This window comes from Colobus angolensis, unplaced genomic scaffold (genome assembly GCF_000951035.1).
Source record: "Colobus angolensis palliatus isolate OR3802 unplaced genomic scaffold, Cang.pa_1.0 Scaffold35, whole genome shotgun sequence".
Classification (NCBI taxonomy): domain Eukaryota; kingdom Metazoa; phylum Chordata; class Mammalia; order Primates; family Cercopithecidae; genus Colobus; species Colobus angolensis.
This window is the reverse complement of record NW_012116821.1, coordinates 4,606,752-4,626,888: the sequence shown is the minus strand read 5'-3', so window position 1 is coordinate 4,626,888 and position 20,137 is coordinate 4,606,752. Positions and strand designations below refer to the sequence as shown.

The 20,137-nt window shown below is 40.4% G+C and overlaps 1 protein-coding gene and 1 long non-coding RNA gene across 2 annotated transcripts; one reads left to right on the top strand and one right to left on the bottom strand.

Moving 5' to 3' along the window:
* The first annotated feature begins 653 nt into the window (after positions 1–653).
* TAGAP (T-cell activation RhoGTPase activating protein) lies at positions 654–11,979 on the top strand. Its single transcript, XM_011952778.1, has 11 exons — positions 654–796; positions 1,487–1,567; positions 1,656–1,709; positions 2,031–2,097; positions 3,442–3,608; positions 4,303–4,464; positions 4,999–5,108; positions 6,840–7,035; positions 7,917–8,031; positions 9,020–10,386; positions 10,698–11,979. The coding sequence occupies exons 2-10, from the start codon at positions 1,541–1,543 to the stop codon at positions 10,315–10,317; spliced, it is 2,196 nt and encodes a 731-aa protein (XP_011808168.1). The 5' UTR covers positions 654–796; positions 1,487–1,540; the 3' UTR covers positions 10,318–10,386; positions 10,698–11,979.
* On the bottom strand, positions 2,629–19,284 carry LOC105519434. Its single transcript, XR_001002965.1, has 3 exons — positions 19,234–19,284; positions 4,780–4,912; positions 2,629–3,885 (listed from the first exon to the last, which is right to left on the bottom strand). It is a non-coding gene; the product is annotated as an uncharacterized LOC105519434 (long non-coding RNA).
* Positions 19,285–20,137: the final 853 nt, after the last annotated feature.

Here is a 20,137-nt window from a genome sequence, read left to right as displayed (position 1 = left end):
TTTAAATTGGTCTGATCAAAGGAATTTTTGTTTTCCTTCCATGTCAGAATGACAGCTGCTCTGACTGTAAATTAAGCATCAATACTTTTGACCAGGAGTTACAGAAAGGAGAAGGGGGTTACTGTATTGACAACTGACTCGAGGGAGTTTTCTTCCTACTTCCAAAGGAAACTAACATGGCTTTAGATGGTGACTGTTCCTCAAAGAAGGGACTGTCTTGGGTTTCTTTCTAGTTCTGTAACAGTGTCCCACATCCAGGGATGCTAATCAACATGTGCTGCTGGTGGACAGAGCGGATGGCACGTGGGCGGGGGAACAGCACCCAAACAGGACGCAAAAAAAGGCACTTGAAATTACCACTTTAGAAAATAAAGTGATGTTTATGCACAGAATAACACAATTTCTTGTTCACACATCCCACCTATGACATTAATCAGAGCCTTCACCTATGGGCTGAACGTCATCTTTTCCACTCCTAGTAGTTTACAGATTTTTTACTTTGAAGTGAAAGAGAAAAAAAAAGACATAGCTGCCCTAAAAGGAATGAGGAAGTGAGAGCTCTCCAGTGTCTGGCTGGCTCCGTCTGTGTGACAGCCCATGATGTTCTTTCCGGTCTCTGTAATATTCTGAATTTCCACCTGCCCGCCCCCTCGCTTATAATGCAGAGCATGTGAAGGGAGACCGGCTCAGTCTCTCTCTCTCCCAGTGGACTAGAAGGAGCAGAGTGTCATGCTCTTTCTCCCATTCTTTACAGCTCACAGGATGTAAAAGAACTCTGGCTAGAGACCCTCCGAGGGTAAGTACTATATATTAACATGCCTAGAAATTGCAGGCTGCCTCGCCAGTCACAGGTCACTCAGATCACAGGCAACAGAAAACAGCTATCCCGTGGAATATCCCCTCACTTTATAAAGTCTCAGGACAAAGAAAGCTTTGCTTCAGCGTGAAGGCTGCACCTTTTTGGTGTAGGGATTCTATAAATGTTGTCTTTGTTTCATGTTTACTATTATAGCATCCTGGGGATACATTTTTTTTTTTTCCTTTTTGGATTAGATAAGAAAATCCATGCAAAGCACCTACTACGATAGCTGGCATATAGTGAGAACTCCCCCAAAAAAGTTAATGTTAATGTTAATTTAAAATGTTAATGTAATTGATATCCAAATTATCTCTTAATGGGAATGGAATAAATTGGTAACAACGTTTAGAATGGTAAAGATAGTTGGCTTAAATAATTTAGAAATAATTGTGTTCAGATGCTGTTCTTAGCAACCTATGACATCTGGTAACACAGAACTGACTTTAAATGAAAACTTATCTATGTAATAGGTTTTTTTCTAAAGTAAAGGCAATTGAAAATGTAGCAAAATAGAAAAATAAATAAATAAATGGTTTCAAACTCTGTGCTTTGGCAAAGTGGTGCTGAAAGTGGTCAACCTACTGTGTGTTCCTCCTAACTCCTTTCCATATGATTCGTTGTAGACAGAGCCACAGCCGCACAGGAGTGAAATTCACCCCTGGACAGTCAGTCCCAATACTGATGAAGCTGAGAAGCAGCCACAATGCTGTGAGTGACACTCTCACATTTATTAATTCACGTTTCCTAGAGGCAAGGGCCAAAAGATATTTACCTAATTTTATTTTTTCTCTTTTAGTCAAAAACACTAAATGCCAGTAATATGGAGACACTAATCGAATGTCAATCAGAGGTAAGAAAGCAATTTTTGAAACTTTTTATCTGTAGTGTGAGAAGGTGGAAAACTGTGTTTTATTGAATATTATTTGGGTTGAATATTAATTATCGGAGTAGTAAATTAACATCACATATGTAGTAAATTAAACACATTAATTAGGATCTTATATGATGACAATCAAGACTTTAATATTGCTTCTAGAAGCTAGAAAAAACATCAGTACACTCTACTGACTTCATTTTTAATATGAATAAAATGTTGTATGTGTGTTTTGTGGGGAAAGACTCGATAGATTTCTTCAGTCACTATATTTAACTGAAATAAAAATGTTTTTAGGGTGATATCAAGGAACATCCCCTGTTGGCATCATGTGAGAGTGAAGACAGTATTTGCCAGCTCATTGGTGAGTTTTGAAAACATACTGATCTTTTATGTAAGTGCTAACAACCAGTGTTCTTGGTTTGCAAAACCACAGCGATTTTACTCTACTAGGAATTTTTTTGTATAAGTGTTCTGTTAAAGACCGCAGAACATTAACCCTTAAATGGCAGGTATGCTCCAACTCACTAGGGCCGGGAGTGCTGCGAGCGGAAAGAGCCTCTCCATAGAGAATCCCCCAGTTCCGCCAAGGGTTTTTAATGCGGTTCCATCTCCTGGCCATGTATGTTTCGACAATTAACATGCACACATTTGAAAACACACAGTGTCTTTTCCATTTTCTTCCTTCTCTTACGGAGAATGCATCCAAGAGCCTATGAAGCAACTGTTGCTGATCTCAAATCCCAAAGGACCCACCATTCGCTCTCAATTGTTTTCATAATGCATTTCATTACAGCGTAACCCTGACCCAGTTCTCCTGAACCATAAAGACAGGCCACTTCTTTCTCATCACGCTTCCACTTGCCAATCTAAAATGTACAGAAACATATGCTAATGCATTTAGAAAATATAGCCTTTATAATTAGTTTAAAAAAAAAAAGAAGGAAGGAAGGAAAAGAAAAGAAATAAGGAAACTTTTGAGATTGCAGTATCCATTGCACACACATCTTGTGGATTTTGGAAGGACAGAATATCTTGATAACGTTTTGCTGATAATTTCCAGTTGCCAGATGTAGGTGCAAGCCTTCCTGCAGCGATTCGTATTTGCCTCTGTCCTAAAGCAGCGACCTGGAAAACCCAGGTGACCAGTCACCTGGAAGGAAGAATGGTGTTAGCTCCCTCTAGTGGCTATGTAGTGCCTGCGAGGCTGCAAAAGGCTGGAGCCAGCCCTGCTATGTGCCTTCGAAGAGGTGCTGAGCAAGTCACTTCCTCACCTTTTAAGTTTCGTTTTCTTCGCCAATTAAAGGAAGAAATCAAAATAATCTATTACATATCAGAAATTTCCTCTATAGTTGTTCAGGCCAGTAGGTTAAGATGGTTGTTTATGATCTGCACAGTCAGGTTTTGCTAATTTTCTGCAGCAAACAGCTGGAAAGAGTGAAAACAGGAAAGGTGGAGGCTTTGAGGAACCCTGGTGTTGCTGTTTAGGGAACTGGTTGCCCTGGTAACAGTGTGGTTGTTTATCGGTTGGTTTTTCTAGATTAAGATTCACGCCCTTTGCTTTCTTAAGTTTTCAAAATTATTTTTCTCACATGGCATATACTATCGACCACATTATGTGGCCAACAATACCCATTTTCTTACCTGGATCTTTGCTTATTAACACTGTAGTCTAATTTTTCTCGTTGCCTTGTTTTCTTGGCTGTAGAAGTTAAGAAGAGGAAGAAGGTGCTGTCCTGGCCCTTTCTCATGAGAAGGCTCTCCCCTGCATCAGATTTTTCTGGGGCTTTGGAGACAGACTTGAAAGCATCACTATTTGATCAGCCCTTGTCAATTATCTGTGCTGGCAGCGACACACTCCCCAGACCCATCCAGGTAGGCATGCATTTTCTCATAAACCTACTTCAGTTTTCAGTTGGACATGCAAAATACTCGGGAAATCTGAATATCATTCTCCTATGAAGTTTGTAGGGACTGATCTTCCATATTTTCCACTCTTTGACATGGCACTCCTACATACGCATGCAGTTAGAATATCTGACTGCTTCTATTCCAGAAATTGAAATTAGTTGTATTTGCCAATGAGCTCAGAGCTATGGTCCCTCCATTTCTCTGACTTCACAGAGTGAAGAATGCTGAAGATTTGTAGCTTCTGAAAAGTCTAAAGGGGCAACAGAATATAGACTTTGTGATCCAAAATCCAATGTTCATATGGAAGTATTTGAAATGAGAGAGCTCCAAAGTGATTTTACAAAGTGCAAAATTAGAGCTTTCACAATTTGCCTCCTCTTAGAAAAATAGCAGGGTTGAGGAAGGCCATTGATAGCAACTGAACTGAAAGCAAAATCTGACATTAATATTCCTGGTAAGACTATCTCAGTATACTAGAGAAGATAACTAACTTTTAGGGTGATGATATTTTATGACAAGTAACGTTAGAAACTGTTCATGTACACTATTTTAATTCTTTCTGCAGCCTAAGCATAGATCTTCATGCATTAGTAGCAGCAGAGTGTGTATCTTCGAACCAAGGGTAACCCTTTCCTGTTCCTATTGCTGTTTCCTTTAGGACATTCTCACTATTCTATGCCTTAAAGGCCCTTCAACAGAAGGGATATTCAGGAGAGCAGCCAACGAGAAAGCCCGCAAGGAGCTGAAGGAGGAGCTCAACTCTGGGGATGTGGTGGATCTGGAAAGCCTCCCCGTGCACCTCCTTGCTGTGGTCTTTAAGGTGAGTTCAACACGCTTGCGCCAAATAACCTGCCAAGGGGCCCTGGCACACTCGTTCTCAGGATGTAAGAAATAGGCTCTTCTCTCCACACAGCAAGGTACACTGATCTTGGAGCTTAATTTTTTTTCATTAAGCCCTTTATTTATTTATTCATTTATTTATTTATTTAGTAAGCACCTCTGTTTCTGTGACCTCGGATTCCAACAGAAAGCAATGCATTCTGCTCTCCCAAAACTTTGCCAACAACAGGCAATTTGATTGTTCCATGGCAGAATCCATATGCCAAAATCCAGTGGCCCCTCAGAACACACCCACCTGGGTGCCTTCTGACTCTGCTTGATGTTAGAAAGTCGCAGAGAGGCCAAGGGTGTTGCAGAGAGGGTTCCCTGGATTAACCAAATGCAGGAATGAAGGGGCACAATCTATGATGGGCTAAGCATAGAGCACCCTGTGATGGAACGAAAACCAGGTGAAAACGAGGACATGGGACATCATACAGTACCAATAGGCCAATAGCCCACTCTCATCCCCCAGGACTTCCTCAGAAGTATCCCCCGGAAGCTACTTTCAAGTGACCTCTTTGAGGAGTGGATGGGCGCTCTGGAGATGCAGGACGAGGAGGACAGAATCGAGGCCCTGAAACAGTAAGTCATCAAAGTCATCAGTGATTGCCAGGCCGCATCACCTCCGTCTTCTGATTCTTTACACAACTTTGTAAATGCTTCATGATCCCTGTTTTATGAGAATTGTGATGTCTAGGGAATCTGAGTGGAATTGCTTATCCACTCTCAGAATAAAAACCTGAGGGTGCCCTGGACTTTTGAATTTTAATTTTAGCCAAATGAAAGGAAATATTTCTTCAAAACGTAGGAAGTGAATTTCAACCCTCACAAATCCCAAGAGGTAGGGAAGTCTAAAAATGTAAGCTGTTCAAAAAAGTGTGAGATAAAATCAGACCTGAAAACTGTAACACAGGCTTGCCAGAAAAGTGTAGGAGTTTGGGGTTATCTTTAAGCTACATTGACTGGTGTCATGCAAGGCAACAGTTCTCCCATAAAACATCCCTCAGGATGCAGCCAGGCAATGGGGTGGAGGGCGGTTGTTTTGCTCATAAAATTTCATAGCATACTTAATCCTCTTATAATTAACCAAAATGAAAACTGTATAATAACAAATTCCAGTGAGAGTAAAAATAATAACATATGCAATGGAAAGTGTGATCTGTTAGTGACTAGAGAATGCTAAAACCCAAGCTTTGAAATGTCAGCACGGTTATCACATCCTATGAAAGTCTATCTATATGTTATAATTGTCCCACATGGCTAAATATTTTCAATGACATATGTATAGAAGTGAAGACATTAAAATGTCTGTCCCAAAATGAATATTCTAAGATTATCACCATGAGTTTCCACCTAGACATAAAGCATTTTTATAACAATTCCTTCTTCTGAGAAATGAAAAGAATCACCATTTCATTTTTTGAAAAAGTGAGACTTTAAGAAGTCTAATTTCTTATCATTAGGAACAATGTTGCGATTGAAGTGCCGCCTTATTATGAACATGCCCTTAGAAACTGATTTACTCAGCCGGGCGCAGCGGCTCAAGCCTGTAATCCCAGCATTTTAGGAGGCCGAGACAGGCGGATCACGAGGTCAGGAGATCGAGACCATCCTGGCTAACATGGTGAAACCCCGTCTCTACTAAAAAAAAAAAAAAAACTAGCCAGGCAAGGTGGCGAGCGCCTATAGTCCCAGCTACTCAGGAGGCTGAGGCAGGAGAATGGCGTGAACCTGGGAGGCGGAGTTTGCAGTGAGCTGAGATCCCGCCACTTCACTCCAGCCTGGGCGACAGAGTGAGACTCCGTCTCAAAAAAAAAAAAAAAAAAAAGAGAAACTGATTTAGTCTTCATAGATTTCTCAGAATATTGTAAAAATGTGTCATCTTCGTTTGGTGATTATAGTTTGTTTTTGTTTTAAGGTAAGAAAACCAGTCTAGCCGTGTTAGAAACAGAAAGAAATTCTACATAGCTAAATGATTACTCAACAAAACTATTTTCTAAATATAAAGGCAAACTCTGGTCTTTAATGCAGATTGGCTTCATAATTTAAGCTCTGTATAAATAATAAAGGGCTGGGTTATTGGTGTCCCAATTATAAAGGCCAGTTTCTTAGCTCCTCAAGACCTTGCGGTTAACCAGCCTCACTCTGTGTCAGTTGCCACTGAAAGTGTCTGAATGAGCATTTCACAATATTACTTGTGAAAATGCACCTTCCTCATTTTAAAGGAAGTCTGGTTTCGGCAGAAACTCTCAGCTTGCTACACTGAAGACCATTAGCCTTTTTGAAAACTAACATTCCTTCACTTTATTCCAGGGTTGCAGATAAGCTCCCCCGACCCAACCTCCTGCTGCTCAAGCACTTGGTCTATGTGCTGCACCTCATCAGCAAGAACTCTGAGGTCAACAGGATGGACTCCAGCAACCTGGCTATCTGCATTGGACCCAACATGCTCACCCTGGAGAACGACCAGTGTCTGTCATTTGAAGCCCAGAAGGACCTGAACAACAAGGTTTGTTCTGGTTACTGATGAGAAATCCCCAACTTATGATCTCTGCATCTGTTTGCCAAATCCAGGCAATAAAATGCTTCTGAATGTCTCCAACTGACTCAGCATCACAGTGAAAATATAAACTGCAAAATGCTTTTGTCATATTTCCACTCCCTCAGATACACGTATCTAATGAAACTGAATAAATCTGTGTCTTCTGTCATCTGTGACACAGATGAGTGCTGCGAGTGTTTACATCACTCTCTCCCGATATAAAAAAGCCCTTTTGTTTTTGTGTTTTGTACGCCACAGTCTAGCAGTCTATCGATTTGAGAAACTACTTACTTAAATGAAAATTTTACTAATACTTTAATTTTTTGTATGTTCTTAAATTTAAAATGCATGTCTCAAAACACCAAGGAGTATCTAACTTTAATGTATATGATTGTTGGCGTGGTGGCTCACATCTGTAATCTCAGCATTTTGGGAGGCCGAGGCAGGCGAATTGCCTGAGCTCAGGAGTTTGAGACCAGCCTGGGCAACATGACAAAATCCCGTCTCCACTAAAAATAGAAAAAATTAGCTGGGCCTGGTGGCACATGCCTGTAGTCCCAGCTACTCGGAAGGCGGAGGCAGGAGAATTGGTTGAGCCCAGGAAGTGGTGGTTGCAGTGAGCCGAGATCACGCCACTGCACTCCAGCCTGGCGACAGAGTGAGAGCCTGTCTCACAAAAATAAAAAGTATCTGATTGTTACCAAATTTCTGTATGCTGTTTTCAGACACATAAAGATCTCAAATTCTCATTTTGGCACGTGACTCCACTGTGTCCCCATTCTTCCTCACCTCCCTTAAAAAAAAAAAAAAAGTCTTCAAGCTGACAAATTGCTTACTTTTCCTCACAGGTGAAGACACTGGTGGAATTCCTCATTGATAACTGCTTTGAAATATTTGGGGAGAACATTCCAGTGCATTCCAGTATCACTTCTGTTGACTCCCTGGAGCACACTGACAGTTCAGGTATGGAATGTGCTATCATTTGATTACGATTGTAGGGAAAAGTTCATGCCAGTCTGCCAGTCATGTAAAGCATCTCTGATATATGAGGCAGAAGGTACCTTCACAAATCCCCAAGTCAGACTAGACTCCAGTCCATTAGGAAGTCATTAAACATGAAAACCCTGCTCCGGGCTTTTCCTGCAGCACCTCTCAGACCGCAGATAGTCTTTGCCCCTTCCCAGTGTTCATCACAAATCACTGCTGATTTCACTAAGTCACCTTTAGCTCTGGAGTTGGGTGAGAAACTTTTGTTTCCACTTCATAGGATACGACTCCATTACAATGGAAATGGGTCCAGTAAAAGGAGCAGTTTTAAAAATTAAGGTCAATAAATTTGCAGTGAAATGCTGTTCTCTCTTTTCTTATTGTCTCCTCTCTTTCTCTCCTTCCTCTCTCCTTTACTCATTTCCTTTCCCTATTTTTCTTCTGATCTCAGAATAAATTCAGAAAGAAACAAACTTTTTATATGGTACATTTCTTATCATATCAAGTCCCTAAGTAGTTCTGCTAATAAATCACCTAGTGCCCTGATTGGTATGAGCAGGGTGAACTGTAGCAAAGTTCATTTCTAAAAGAACCTGAATGGCCATGCGTGGTGGCTCATGCCTATAATCCTAGCGCTTTGGGAGGCCAAGGCAAGCATATCATCTGAGATTAGGAGTTCGAAACCAGCCTAGCTAACATGGTGAAACCCCCTCTCTACTAAAAATAGAAAAAATAGCCAGGCATGGTGGTGGGCACCTGTAATCCCAGCTATTCTGGAGGCTGAGGCAGGAGAACTGCTTGAACCCAGGAGGAGGAGGTTACAGTGAGCCAAGATCACATCACTGCACTCCAGCCTGGGCAACAAAGCGAGACTCTGTCTCAAAAATACAAATACAAATACAAATACAAATAAATAAATAAATAAACCCAAACAAATGTTCAACTGCTCCTTGACTTCCCCCAGATGTGTCGACCCTGCAGAATGACTCAGCCTATGACAGCAATGATCCTGATGTGGAATCCAACAGCAGCAGTGGCATCAGCTCTCCCAGCAGGCAGCCCCAGGTGCCCATGGCCACAGCTGCTGGCTTTGATAGTGGGGGCCCACAGGATGCCCAAGAGGTCAGCCCAGGGCCCATTGTGAGCACCGTGGCCAGGCTGAAAAGCTCCCTCGCACAGCCCGATAGGAGGTACTCAGAGCCCAGCATGCCGTCCTCCCAGGAGTGCCTTGAGAGCCGGGTGACAAACCAAACACTAACAAAGAGTGAAGGGGACTTCCCCGTGCCCCGGGTAGGCTCTCGTTTGGAAAGGGAGGAGGCTGAAGACCCATTTCCAGAGGAGGTCTTCCCTGCAGTGCAAGGCAAAACCAAGAGGCCGGTGGACCTGAAGATCAAGAACTTGACCCCGGGTTCGGTGCTCCCAAGGGTACTGGTTCCCAAAGCCTTCTCCAGCGGCTCGCTGGACGCGTCCTCTGACAGCTCGCCTGTGGCTTCTCCTTCCAGTCCCAAAAGAAATTTCTTCAGCAGACATCAGTCTTTCACCACAAAGACAGAAAAAGGCAAGCCCAGCAGAGAAATTAAAAAGCACTCCATGTCTTTCTCCTTTGCCCCTCACAAAAAAGTGCTGACCAGAAACCTCAGCACAGGGTCTGGGAAATCGCAAGACTTTACCAGGGACCACGTCCCAAGGGGTGTTAGAAAGGAAAGCCAGCTTGCCGGCCGAATCGTGCAGGAAAATGGGTCTGAAACCCACAATCAAACAACCCGCGGCTTCTGCCTGAGACCCCACGCCCTCTCGGTGGATGATGTGTTCCAGGGAGCTGACTGGGAGAGGCCTGGAAGCCCACCCTCTTATGAAGAGGCCATGCAGGGCCCGGCAGCCCAACTCGCGGCCTACGGGAGCCAGACCGTGGGGAGCATGACTGTGCGGAGCATGAGGGCGAGGATGCTGGAGGTGGACTCCCTCCTACCCCCTCTTCCACCAGCTCACCACGCAGGGGACTCAAGACACAGGGACAGCAAAGAGCCGCTCCCTGGCCATGAACTCTCTCCCCTGCCTGAGCGATGGAAACAGAGCAGAACTATCCATGCTTCTTGGGACTCTCTGGGGCACGTGTCTGGCCCAGGGAGACCTGAGCTCCTCCCGCTGAGGACCGTCTCCGAGTCCGTGCAGAGGAATAAGCGGGACTGTCTCATGCGACGATGTAGCCAGCCGGTCTTTGAGGCTGACCAGTTCCAATATGCCAAAGAATCGTATATTTAGGAGGGAGGCCATACGCCATGCCATAGCTTGTGCTATCTGTAAATGAGACTTGTAAAGAACTGCCTTTAGGCCGGGCGCGGTGGCTCAAGCCTGTAATCCCAGCACTTTGGGAGGCCGAGACGGGTGGATCACGAGGTCAGGAGATCGAGACCATCCTGGCTAACACAGTGAAACCCCGTCTCTACTAAAAAAATACAAAAAACTAGCCGGGCGAGGTGGCGGGCGCCTGTAGTCCCAGCTACTCGGGAGGCTGAGGCCGGAGAATGGCGTGAACCTGGGAGGCGGAGCTTACAGTGAGCTGAGATCCGGCCACTGCACTCCAGCCCGGGAGACAGAGCGAGACTCCGTCTCAATAAAAAAAAAAAAAGAACTGCCTTTAGATTGTGGTTTTAAAAGGTCTTGAATAAGCTCCTTTAGAACGTTGTGCAAAGCCCTCCTCAGTGAGGATAGCTACACCATGGCCATGGTGCATCAGATAGTCTGTGTGTACCCGGATTTGTGCAATATGTAACAAATGTATAAAATGTATTATAGATAAGGTGTTAGGTGCAAAGAATGTCTAATAATCCCTGCATACGTTTGTGGATTTGCAGTGAAGTACATTGCTGTTCCTTGCTTCCTGGGGCACTTTTCTCTTGGTTAGTGTTTAAAAATTATCTTTGCTTTTATAATGTGGCCTCAAATGTCATGCCAGTTTTCACATTTTCCACAAACTCCATTTAGGGAGAAGTGTTTAAACTCCTGGTAAGTTTACTCTATACCAGAGTAAACTATATATTACTCCACATAAGCAGCCTTTCAGTAACTAATCACCACCATAGACGAAAGAAACAGACTGCAAGGAACAGAGTTGAGCGTCTGGAGCCATCAAAGGCATTAAAAACTCCAGCAAAAGCAGAGGTCATAGCAAAACTCATGAAAAACACTTCAACCTGTCCTTTCAATCATCCAATTAAATTTGGGTAAATTAATAAAACTGTATTATATCAATATTAACTCATCTACAGCACTTTGAGTTTCTTTGTAGTTCATGATGTCCTATCCTATAGTGTGGAGGTAAATGATTTTATATGCATTGGGGGTCATATATAAAACTTCAATGTAATTTCACTACAATAAATTGCCTTCCTTATTTGAAAGTAAAAATGTTCATTTTTTTATTGACATGTTACCTCCTTTCCCTCGATTAATAGAAATCCACCAAGAAAATCATTCACATATTGGTCCACTCAACAAGCATTTATTGAATATATATTCACTATTCTAGACTAATAGCAAGACTGGAGATCTTGTTTAGGAAGAAGCAGTCTCAGTTCTCCAGAATTTGCAAAACCATAAAAAGGTACCTACTTTAAGCCACTTTCTTTTTCAGCAAGCAGTCATTCTGCCAGAAAAATTTAGTACACAAATAAAGGATAATATAAGAAATGTAAAATTTCTCATTTCTAGTGAATTAAACTTTCCAGTAATTTTACATCTTATCTCATTCTTATGATGCTCACTTTGCTTAATTATTGGCAAACATAATGGTAAAATGTTTGTAATGTATTAGAACTTTACTGCTCAATTATTAAGATATTTATCCAGTATCTTTGAGATACTGGACTTCAATTTTCCTTATTTCATCAACTTTTTAAAATAAAATATCATACATGCTTCTGATTTGTTAAAGAAATATGTTGTGTTGAGTCTTTTCAGAGATGATTTATCAATAATGTCGTGCAAAGTTAATAAAGCTGTAAATAGACTGCTCAAGGCAGCACACTCAGACCTAATATTAAAAATACTTTATTGATGGACTAGGCGTGGTGGCTCATGCCTGTAATCCCAGCACTTTGAGAGGCCAAGGTGGGCAGATCATTTCAGATCGGGAGTTTGAGACCAGCCTGGCCAACATGGTGAAACCCCATCTCTACTAAAAATACAAAACATAGCCAGGTGTGGTGGTGGGCGCCTGTAGTCCCAGCTACTTGGGAGATTGAGGCAGGAGAATCACTTAAATCCAGAAGGCAGAGGTTGCAGTGAGCCAAGATCATGCCACTATACTCCAGTTGGGGTGACAGAGTGAGACTCAGTCTCAAAAAATTAAAATAATAAATAAAATAAAAATACTTTATTAAGCACCAATAATATATAAATTTCATGGGGGCAGAGCTCAACTGACTGCTAACTTAAGCAGTCCTTTTCCAGAGCTGGTCACTAATAGCAATAGTTACAATTTTAGCATCTACCATGTGCCAGGCACTGCGCTAAGTCTTTTAGTACTGAAAAAAAATCCTCTGCCTCTAACAATAACCACTTCTTATTGGGAATCAGAGGATTCCCATCAATAGACCACTAAGACTACTAACCAGGAAGCTACAAATGTATTCCAACTTTACCACTCACCTGATCTCCGTGTGACCCTGCTCACTCAGGTCACGAAAACCCTACCCAAATTTCCTTATTTTTAAAAAGTGGAATGAAACCGGAAGTCCTCTACACACATGAATAGCACATTATGCTGATGAACGTTTAGGAGCTCCCTGCCCAAGCAAATGTTGTTGTTAGTCTTTGAACAGTGCAGTCAGTCACAGTTGACTTATTTCAAATATTGCACGGTGTGATAGCCCAACTCCTATCTACAGAGTCCGTCTGCCTTTCAAAAGGTTTTCCCAACCTGGCTCCCAAGTATATTAGTTCTTGAGAGTTGCTGTAGAAAGTCCCATAGATGGGGTGGCTCAGACCACAGAAACGTATGTCTCACAGTTCTGAAATCCAGAGGTCTAAGGTCCAGGTTTCAGCAGGGGTGGTTCCTTCCGGGGCTGTGAGGGAGAAGAGGTTCCAGGGCTCTCTCCTTAGCACAGATGGCCTCCTCCCTGTGTCTCTTCACATCGTCTTCCCTCTACGTGAGTCTGCCTCCAAATTTCCCCTTCTTCTAAGGACACCAGTTATACTGGATTAGGACCCATCCTAATGACCTCATTTTACCTCTGTAAAGGGCCTCTCTCCAAATATAGTCACATTCTGAGATGTTGGGGATTAGGACTTCAACATATGAATTTGCATGGGGCAAGACACAGTTCAACCCATAACACCAAGTTTTTCAAACTACTACTGAATGACACCTTCAGTATGCCAATACTTTTTAATATTTCACCATAACCAGAGAGCTAGGGCATATAGTGAGATTTAGATGACATTAAAATGATGCCTTAGTCAAGGATCCAGGAACACCAGAGTTCTGTCCTCTATTGACTTCCTAAGGGCCCACACTAATGACAAATAGGAAAATCACAGATGTACCTGACACCCCAGTGCAAAGTGTAGAGTAAAACCAGGTTGGAAGTCAGGGCCTAACTAGGAGCTTAAACTTAAATTCAGGTCTGATTCCCTGGGAGATGCTCTCTCCTCCGGTAAAGACGGGAGAGGTGGATGACGCATGACACACAGATTATCTGCGCTGACACACTGCGCACCGTGCCCCACCCACACACCAGCACTACTGAGGACTGAAAGAAATTAAAACTTGTTCCAGAAATGTTGACTTGTGGGAGTTAACCAAGGTTAGGTGCTTTTGTGGGAGCTTAGCAAAACTAAGATTGCACAAGAACTTGAACGCAACAAATACAACACCTCTGTTACGCTGGCGTCCCTTGGAGGCTGAAGTCGCAGCTATGGTTTCTAGCGCTAATAAAACAAATAACAGTTAATGGCCATAGCGTATCCCATGGCCATAAACAGAATGTGCCAAGAGCTACGAACGCTGTTTATCCTTAGGTTTATCCTCAATTAAAAGAATATATTGATAGATAAATTCTTCTGATTGTGATCTCACTGGAAAAATCGCCAATACATGCTTCCCTCTTGAAAGGTCAAACAGACAGAAACTCACATCAGATGCGATCTTCCATGTTTCCAGTTTCTTTTTTAATTAAATTATGTAATCTTAACTCTTCCTCTGCAAAAAGAGAATTACTAAGGAATCAGAGGTATAAACATTTTGCTAGAATTGGAAGTGAATCACTTTTTAGCAATATTTTAAATGTGGACTGAACTTCTGCATTATGTTCACTCCAGAGTAAAAATTAAATGTAAATGAGGAAAAACAAATGGGATGAAGTGCTTCCTCCTACTATAGGCTACAAAGAGGCGGGCACTATGAAACAAGCAAACTTGCAGAATGCAAAATCTGGCCAGAAACAGGAAATACAGAATGTTAACATCTCCGTGGAAAAAGAAAGACAACGTGTTGAATGAATATATCACCCAAATTCACGGAACCTGAGTCTGTGAATACCCCAAAATCTGCTCCCATGCACAGGGCCCTAAACCTGTCTGAGCTCCAGTTTCTCCATCTATCAGATGAGGGTAATGATAACCTGCATCAGTTATGGAATGCATGTAACAGAAAACCCAGACAACAGATGCTTAAATAAAAAGGAGGTTTGTGCACTCTATGAAAAGAACAGACTGGCAGTCCAGGGCTGGGATCATGGCCTCCTCCGGCCCCGAGTTCCTTCACACTCAGAGCCAGTCATGGGGCTATGACCTGTGGACCCAATGCCAGGGTAATTCTCTGCTATTGGCATTTTTAGAGTATTAATAATTGAGAACTGCAGTCCTGCATGTCCACTTTGCACTGGGCCCTGCAAATTATGTAGCCAGTCTTGTTCACAACTTCAAGCTTTCTAGTCTACCATCCTTTCTGGGAACATGATTCTCTTCCCCTAACCTTTCCCTCCAGATCCCAAGCGGGAACTTTCTGCTCAATAACCTCTACCTCCATCCCAGAGGCCAGAACTTAGTACGTGGCTTCTCTCTCTTTTTTTTTTTTTTTTTTTTTGAGTCTCCCTCTGTCGCCCAAGCTGGAGTGCCGTGGCGTGATCTCGGCTCACTGCAACCTCTGCCTCCTGGATTCAAGCAATTCTCCTGCCTCAGCCTCCCAAGTAGTTGGGAGTACAGGCGCATGCCACCACACCCAGCTAATTTTTTGTATTTTAGTAGAGACGGGGTTTCACTGTGTTGCCCAGGCTGGTCACGAACTCCTGAGCTCAGGCAATCCGCCCACCTTGGTCTCCCAAAGAGCTGGGATTACAGGCGTGAGCTACTGCGCCTGGCCAGTACATGGCTACTCTTACCAGCAGAGAAACCTAAGAATACAGTTTTTATAGCCAATTGCCTCTCCCAGCAAAATCAGTAAGAAACTAGAAGCAGATGGATACTGTGGAAGGCCTTGACACAAAAGTCAAATAAAAGAGATCGTCGGTACAATGAAACACATCCAAATTTAGTTGCTCTAATGATTAAAAAGGCAGGATAAAGTAGATTATCTACTTAATATAATGAGACCATTGAAAATGTTCCATATAATTAGGAATAATAAAAAGATAAAGCAGATAATCTCAAGAGTATTTCAATTATTTGTATGCTCACTGTGAGAATTTTATAATTATACAACAGTTTTAAGTAAAATAAATTAGTAACAAATATTAATTGGCCTCCTACAATATAAAAATATTATATTTGTATAAAGAGTTTACAATCTAGTAGAGAAATAAGACACCTTTGACAGCAAAGGTAAGTTCCAAGTGAGTGATAATAACACAAAATATGTAGTAGAAATGAATGACTACTTCCCGGTCTCATTACTTTAGGATATACTTTCCATTTAAAGGAACCTTAAAGATTTCAAACAAGTGTAAGTACAACGTTCAGAACAATTGTGGAAGGTTCCAGCTGGATAATCACTTACAAGATCTGGCAATATCTTTGAGAAGTAAATAATTAGATGTCATTTTTCCATCTTTGCTGAAAAGGGCATTTCCTATCCAACATTTGTTTTGAAAAAGACAAAGCAGTAGATAAGGTAACTGCTGCTATAAGAGCTGTTCATCTTTCCAAACAACACGTATGTCGTTAGTTTCCTAACCAAGGATTTTCAATGGCTTCTTAACACTGTTTTTATTGAGTCTGAAGTCCTCTGCCTACCATCTATCATTCAAGGCCCTTCTTAATTTAGGCCCATCCTAAGTAAGCAAATTTACTAATTTTCTTAACTCTCTAGTGGCTTTCTACCATAAATCATAATTATGACAACAGCTAATTATATATATTAACACTAAGAATCTGAGATATAGCTACAGTGGTGTTCAGATGAAAATTCACATCCTCATATGATTATATTAATAAACAAAAGTAAAAATGAATGAATTCAGCATACCACTCATGGAGTTAGAAAAGGAAATAATAAAAATAAAGTTGAAATTAATAATTTAGAAAACAGAAAAGAATAAAACTGATAAATACAACCAAAGTTGGCTCTCTGAAAAAATAAATAAAACAAACTTCTGCTTAATCTAAGCAAGGAAAAGGGAGAAATTAAAAACATATAACATGAGAAATGCTAATGAGACAATAACTACAGAAAATTAGAAGAAGTAAAAGACTACTTCGCAAATATATTTGAATATTCCATGCAAATATGTTTGAAGTACTATATATTATAACATAATATTATTATATTATACATTATATTAATATGTATTATTATATATTATACTAATATATTTGAATACGCTATGCAACTATATTTGAAATATGAATGAGATTATCATTTTTCTAGGAAGATTATCATTTACCAGCCTGATAACAAAAAAGAGAAAAATCTTAAGCAGATTTATTTCATAGATGAAACAAAGAAACTAGCGAACCACTCTCCCTAATTCCCTAAGTCCAGTGGGTTTCACAGGGATTTCTCCCAAATATTTAAAAAACAGATCATTCCAGTGCCATTTAAACTACCTGGACTATGAAAAAGAAAAAAAACTTTTAAATTATTTTGATAAAGCAACTATAACACTGCTACCAAAACCCAGTAACAATTTCACATACACATAAAGGAAAATTACAGATCAGTCTTACAAATATTGATGTAAAAATTATAAATTATCCAATAGAATATATGATGACCAAGTGACATTCCCAAATGCAAATACGACTTGATGGAGGAATTATTAATATATCATACTAATAAGTTAAAGGGAAAGTAATATGACTAGATCTATAGATAGTAAGACAAGCCCTATCAAAATTTAATCTCCATTGTGAGGTTTTTATTTATTTATTATGTTTTTAAAAATAATACAGATAGGATTCCACTATGTTGACCAGGATGGTCTTGAACTCCTGGCCTCACGCGATCCTCCCATCTCAGCCTCCCAAAGTGCTGAGATTGCAGGTGTGAGCCACTGCACCTTGCCTTTTGAGGTTTTTTTAAAAAATACATTTAATAAAACAGAAATGAATGAACATAATTTTTTTAAAAAAATATGTCTATCTCAGACCAAAAGGCAGTATCAGACTTAATAAGGAAACACTAGAAGTTCCCTTGAAGTCAGAAAAAAGTCTGATTGGCACTATTTCCTTTTATTATCTAACACACTCTGGAGGTACTATCTAAAGCTACCAGACAAGAGAAAGAAATCAGAGAAACAAAAATTGTTAGAGAGGAGGTAAGGCTATGACTATTTACAAATTATATAATTGGATATCTGGAAAATTCATGAGAACCAACTAAAAACAAAAATTACTAGAAATAAAACACATTCAGCAATCAAGGTATAAAATAAATACACAGAAATCACAAGCCTCTGTGCAAACTAATAGCCAGAAAATATAACGAAAGAAAAGGTCCCATGTACGTTCACAACAAATAGATAGAAATAAAGTTAGCAAAATCAGTCTTTAATAAGATAGGGATCAATGAACACAATTTTCTAAAATATGTCTGTCTCAGACCAAAAGACAGTATCAGACTTAATAAGGAAACAAAATGTTCCTGCAGGACAAAGAAGTAGAGTTGAATAAATACAACCACTTATTATATCTTTGGAGAGTAACATAAAAATCATAAAATATGTCAAGTTGTCCTAAGTTAATTTTTAAATTTAAGGTGATCTTGATTTAAAAAAAAGGGGGGGGGTTTTATTTTGTTGTTGTCGTTGTTGCTTTTGTTGCTCACTAGAACTAAAGAAAACTGAATCCACAAATCATTAATATGTGGATTCAATAAGCCCTAATAGGACAAAAATCAATAAGCCCTAATAGGACAGAAGACTCTAGAAAAGAGGAGCAATGATGGAAAACTAGAAACCAGCCCTTCTAGATTTTAAGCGACACTCAACACTTCTGGAAACTGGAGCTTGAACAGACCTACCGAACAGAACGGAGGCAAATGCATACAGGACTTTGGTATGTAAAACTGGCATTTCAAATCAGTGGGGACTATAAAGACGATTCAATAAATGGTGTTGGTATAAATGAGTGGCCATTTGGGGGAAAAAAAAAAGAAACATTGGGACCATATCAATTTATGCTAGGGGAAATTCTGGATAGGTGGAAGGTTAAATGTGGGAAGTGAAAGAATCAAAGTCCTAAGAGAAATGAGGAAAAAATCATTTATAATATCAGAGTGGGAAAGCCTTGGGAACATGACTTAAAATCCAGAAGACGTGGAAGAAAATAATGACAAGTTAAAAACATAAAAATCAAAAACATCTGCATGAGTGAAACACCATAAACAAAGTCAAAAGACAAAGGACAAACTTGGGAAAATATTTGCATCTCATCTAACAGAAACAGAGCTAATTTGGTTTTATTTATTTTAACAGCTTTAGGGGTACAGGTGGGTTTTGGTTACACGGATGAATTGTACAGTAGTTAAATCTGGGATTTTAGTGGACCCACCGTCACCCCAAGTAGTGCACATTGTACCCAATAGGTACTTTTTCATCCCTTACCTCCCTCCTAGCCTCCCCATTCTGAGTCTCCAGTGTCCACAGTACCACTCTGTATGCCTTTGTGAACCCATAGTTGAGCTCCCACTTATCAGTGAGAACATGCAGTATTTGGCTGTCTGTTCCTGCGTTAATTCACTTAGGATAATGGCCTCTAGCTCCATCCATGTTTTGGCAAAGGACACAATTTTATTGGTCCATTTACCCTCCCCAGCCATACCACCAACATTGCCACCATCTTTTATGCCATAGCTGCCATATAATCTATCTATATGTAATATAAACCTTAAGTCAATATTATAATATGTCCTTTATACAGTTGTGCATATATGAAAAAATTAAGAAGAAAATTGGTCTTTGATGTTTACCCCAATATTTATAATATTTTATGCTTTTTATTCCTTTTCTCATATCACTTCCCTTCAGTCTGTACAACTTTCTTTAGCTTCTGGAAGTGCAGGTCTTCTGGTGATGAAATCTCAGTTTTCTGATATCTGAAGATGTCTTCATTTTGCTTTCATTCTTGAGGGATATTTTTGCTAAACAGAGATTTCTAAGCTGACAGTTTTTTCTTTAAGCACTTCAACAATTTCATTCCACTGTCCCTGACTTCTATAATTTCTGCTGAGGAGTCCACAACCATTGAAATCATTATTCTCCTATATATAATGTGTCATTTTTATTTACTGCTTTTAAGATTCCCTTTTGTTTTTTGTTTGTTTGTTTGTTTTCAGTAGTTTGACTATGATGTGTCTAGTTTGGTTTTCTTTGTATTTATCCTGTTTGGGATTCACAAAACTAATCCCATCAGAAAATGTGAACATCTTATTAAATTTAGGATGTTTTCAGCCACTATTTTTTCAAATGTTTGCCATCTCATTCTTTTTCTCCTCTCTTCCTGATACTTTAACTATCCATAATGTCAGCTTTTTTAATATTCTGCCACACATTCCTGAGGTTCTCTACGTTTCTCACTCCCTTTTTTCCTCCTCCTCCTCCTCCTCCTCCTCCTTTAGATGGGACAATTTCTATTGCTCTATCTT

What these genes read in the sequence shown, in the direction of transcription:
- TAGAP (XM_011952778.1), top strand. Translation starts at nt 1,541, where the DNA reads ATGAAGCTGAGAAGCAGCCACAATGCT. An exon ending in TGAGAAGCAGCCACAATGCT is followed by an intron (nt 1,568 to 1,655) that starts GTGAGTGACACT and finishes TTTCTCTTTTAG; the next exon opens with TCAAAAACACTAAATGCCAG. An exon ending in TAATCGAATGTCAATCAGAG is followed by an intron (nt 1,710 to 2,030) that starts GTAAGAAAGCAA and finishes AAATGTTTTTAG; the next exon opens with GGTGATATCAAGGAACATCC.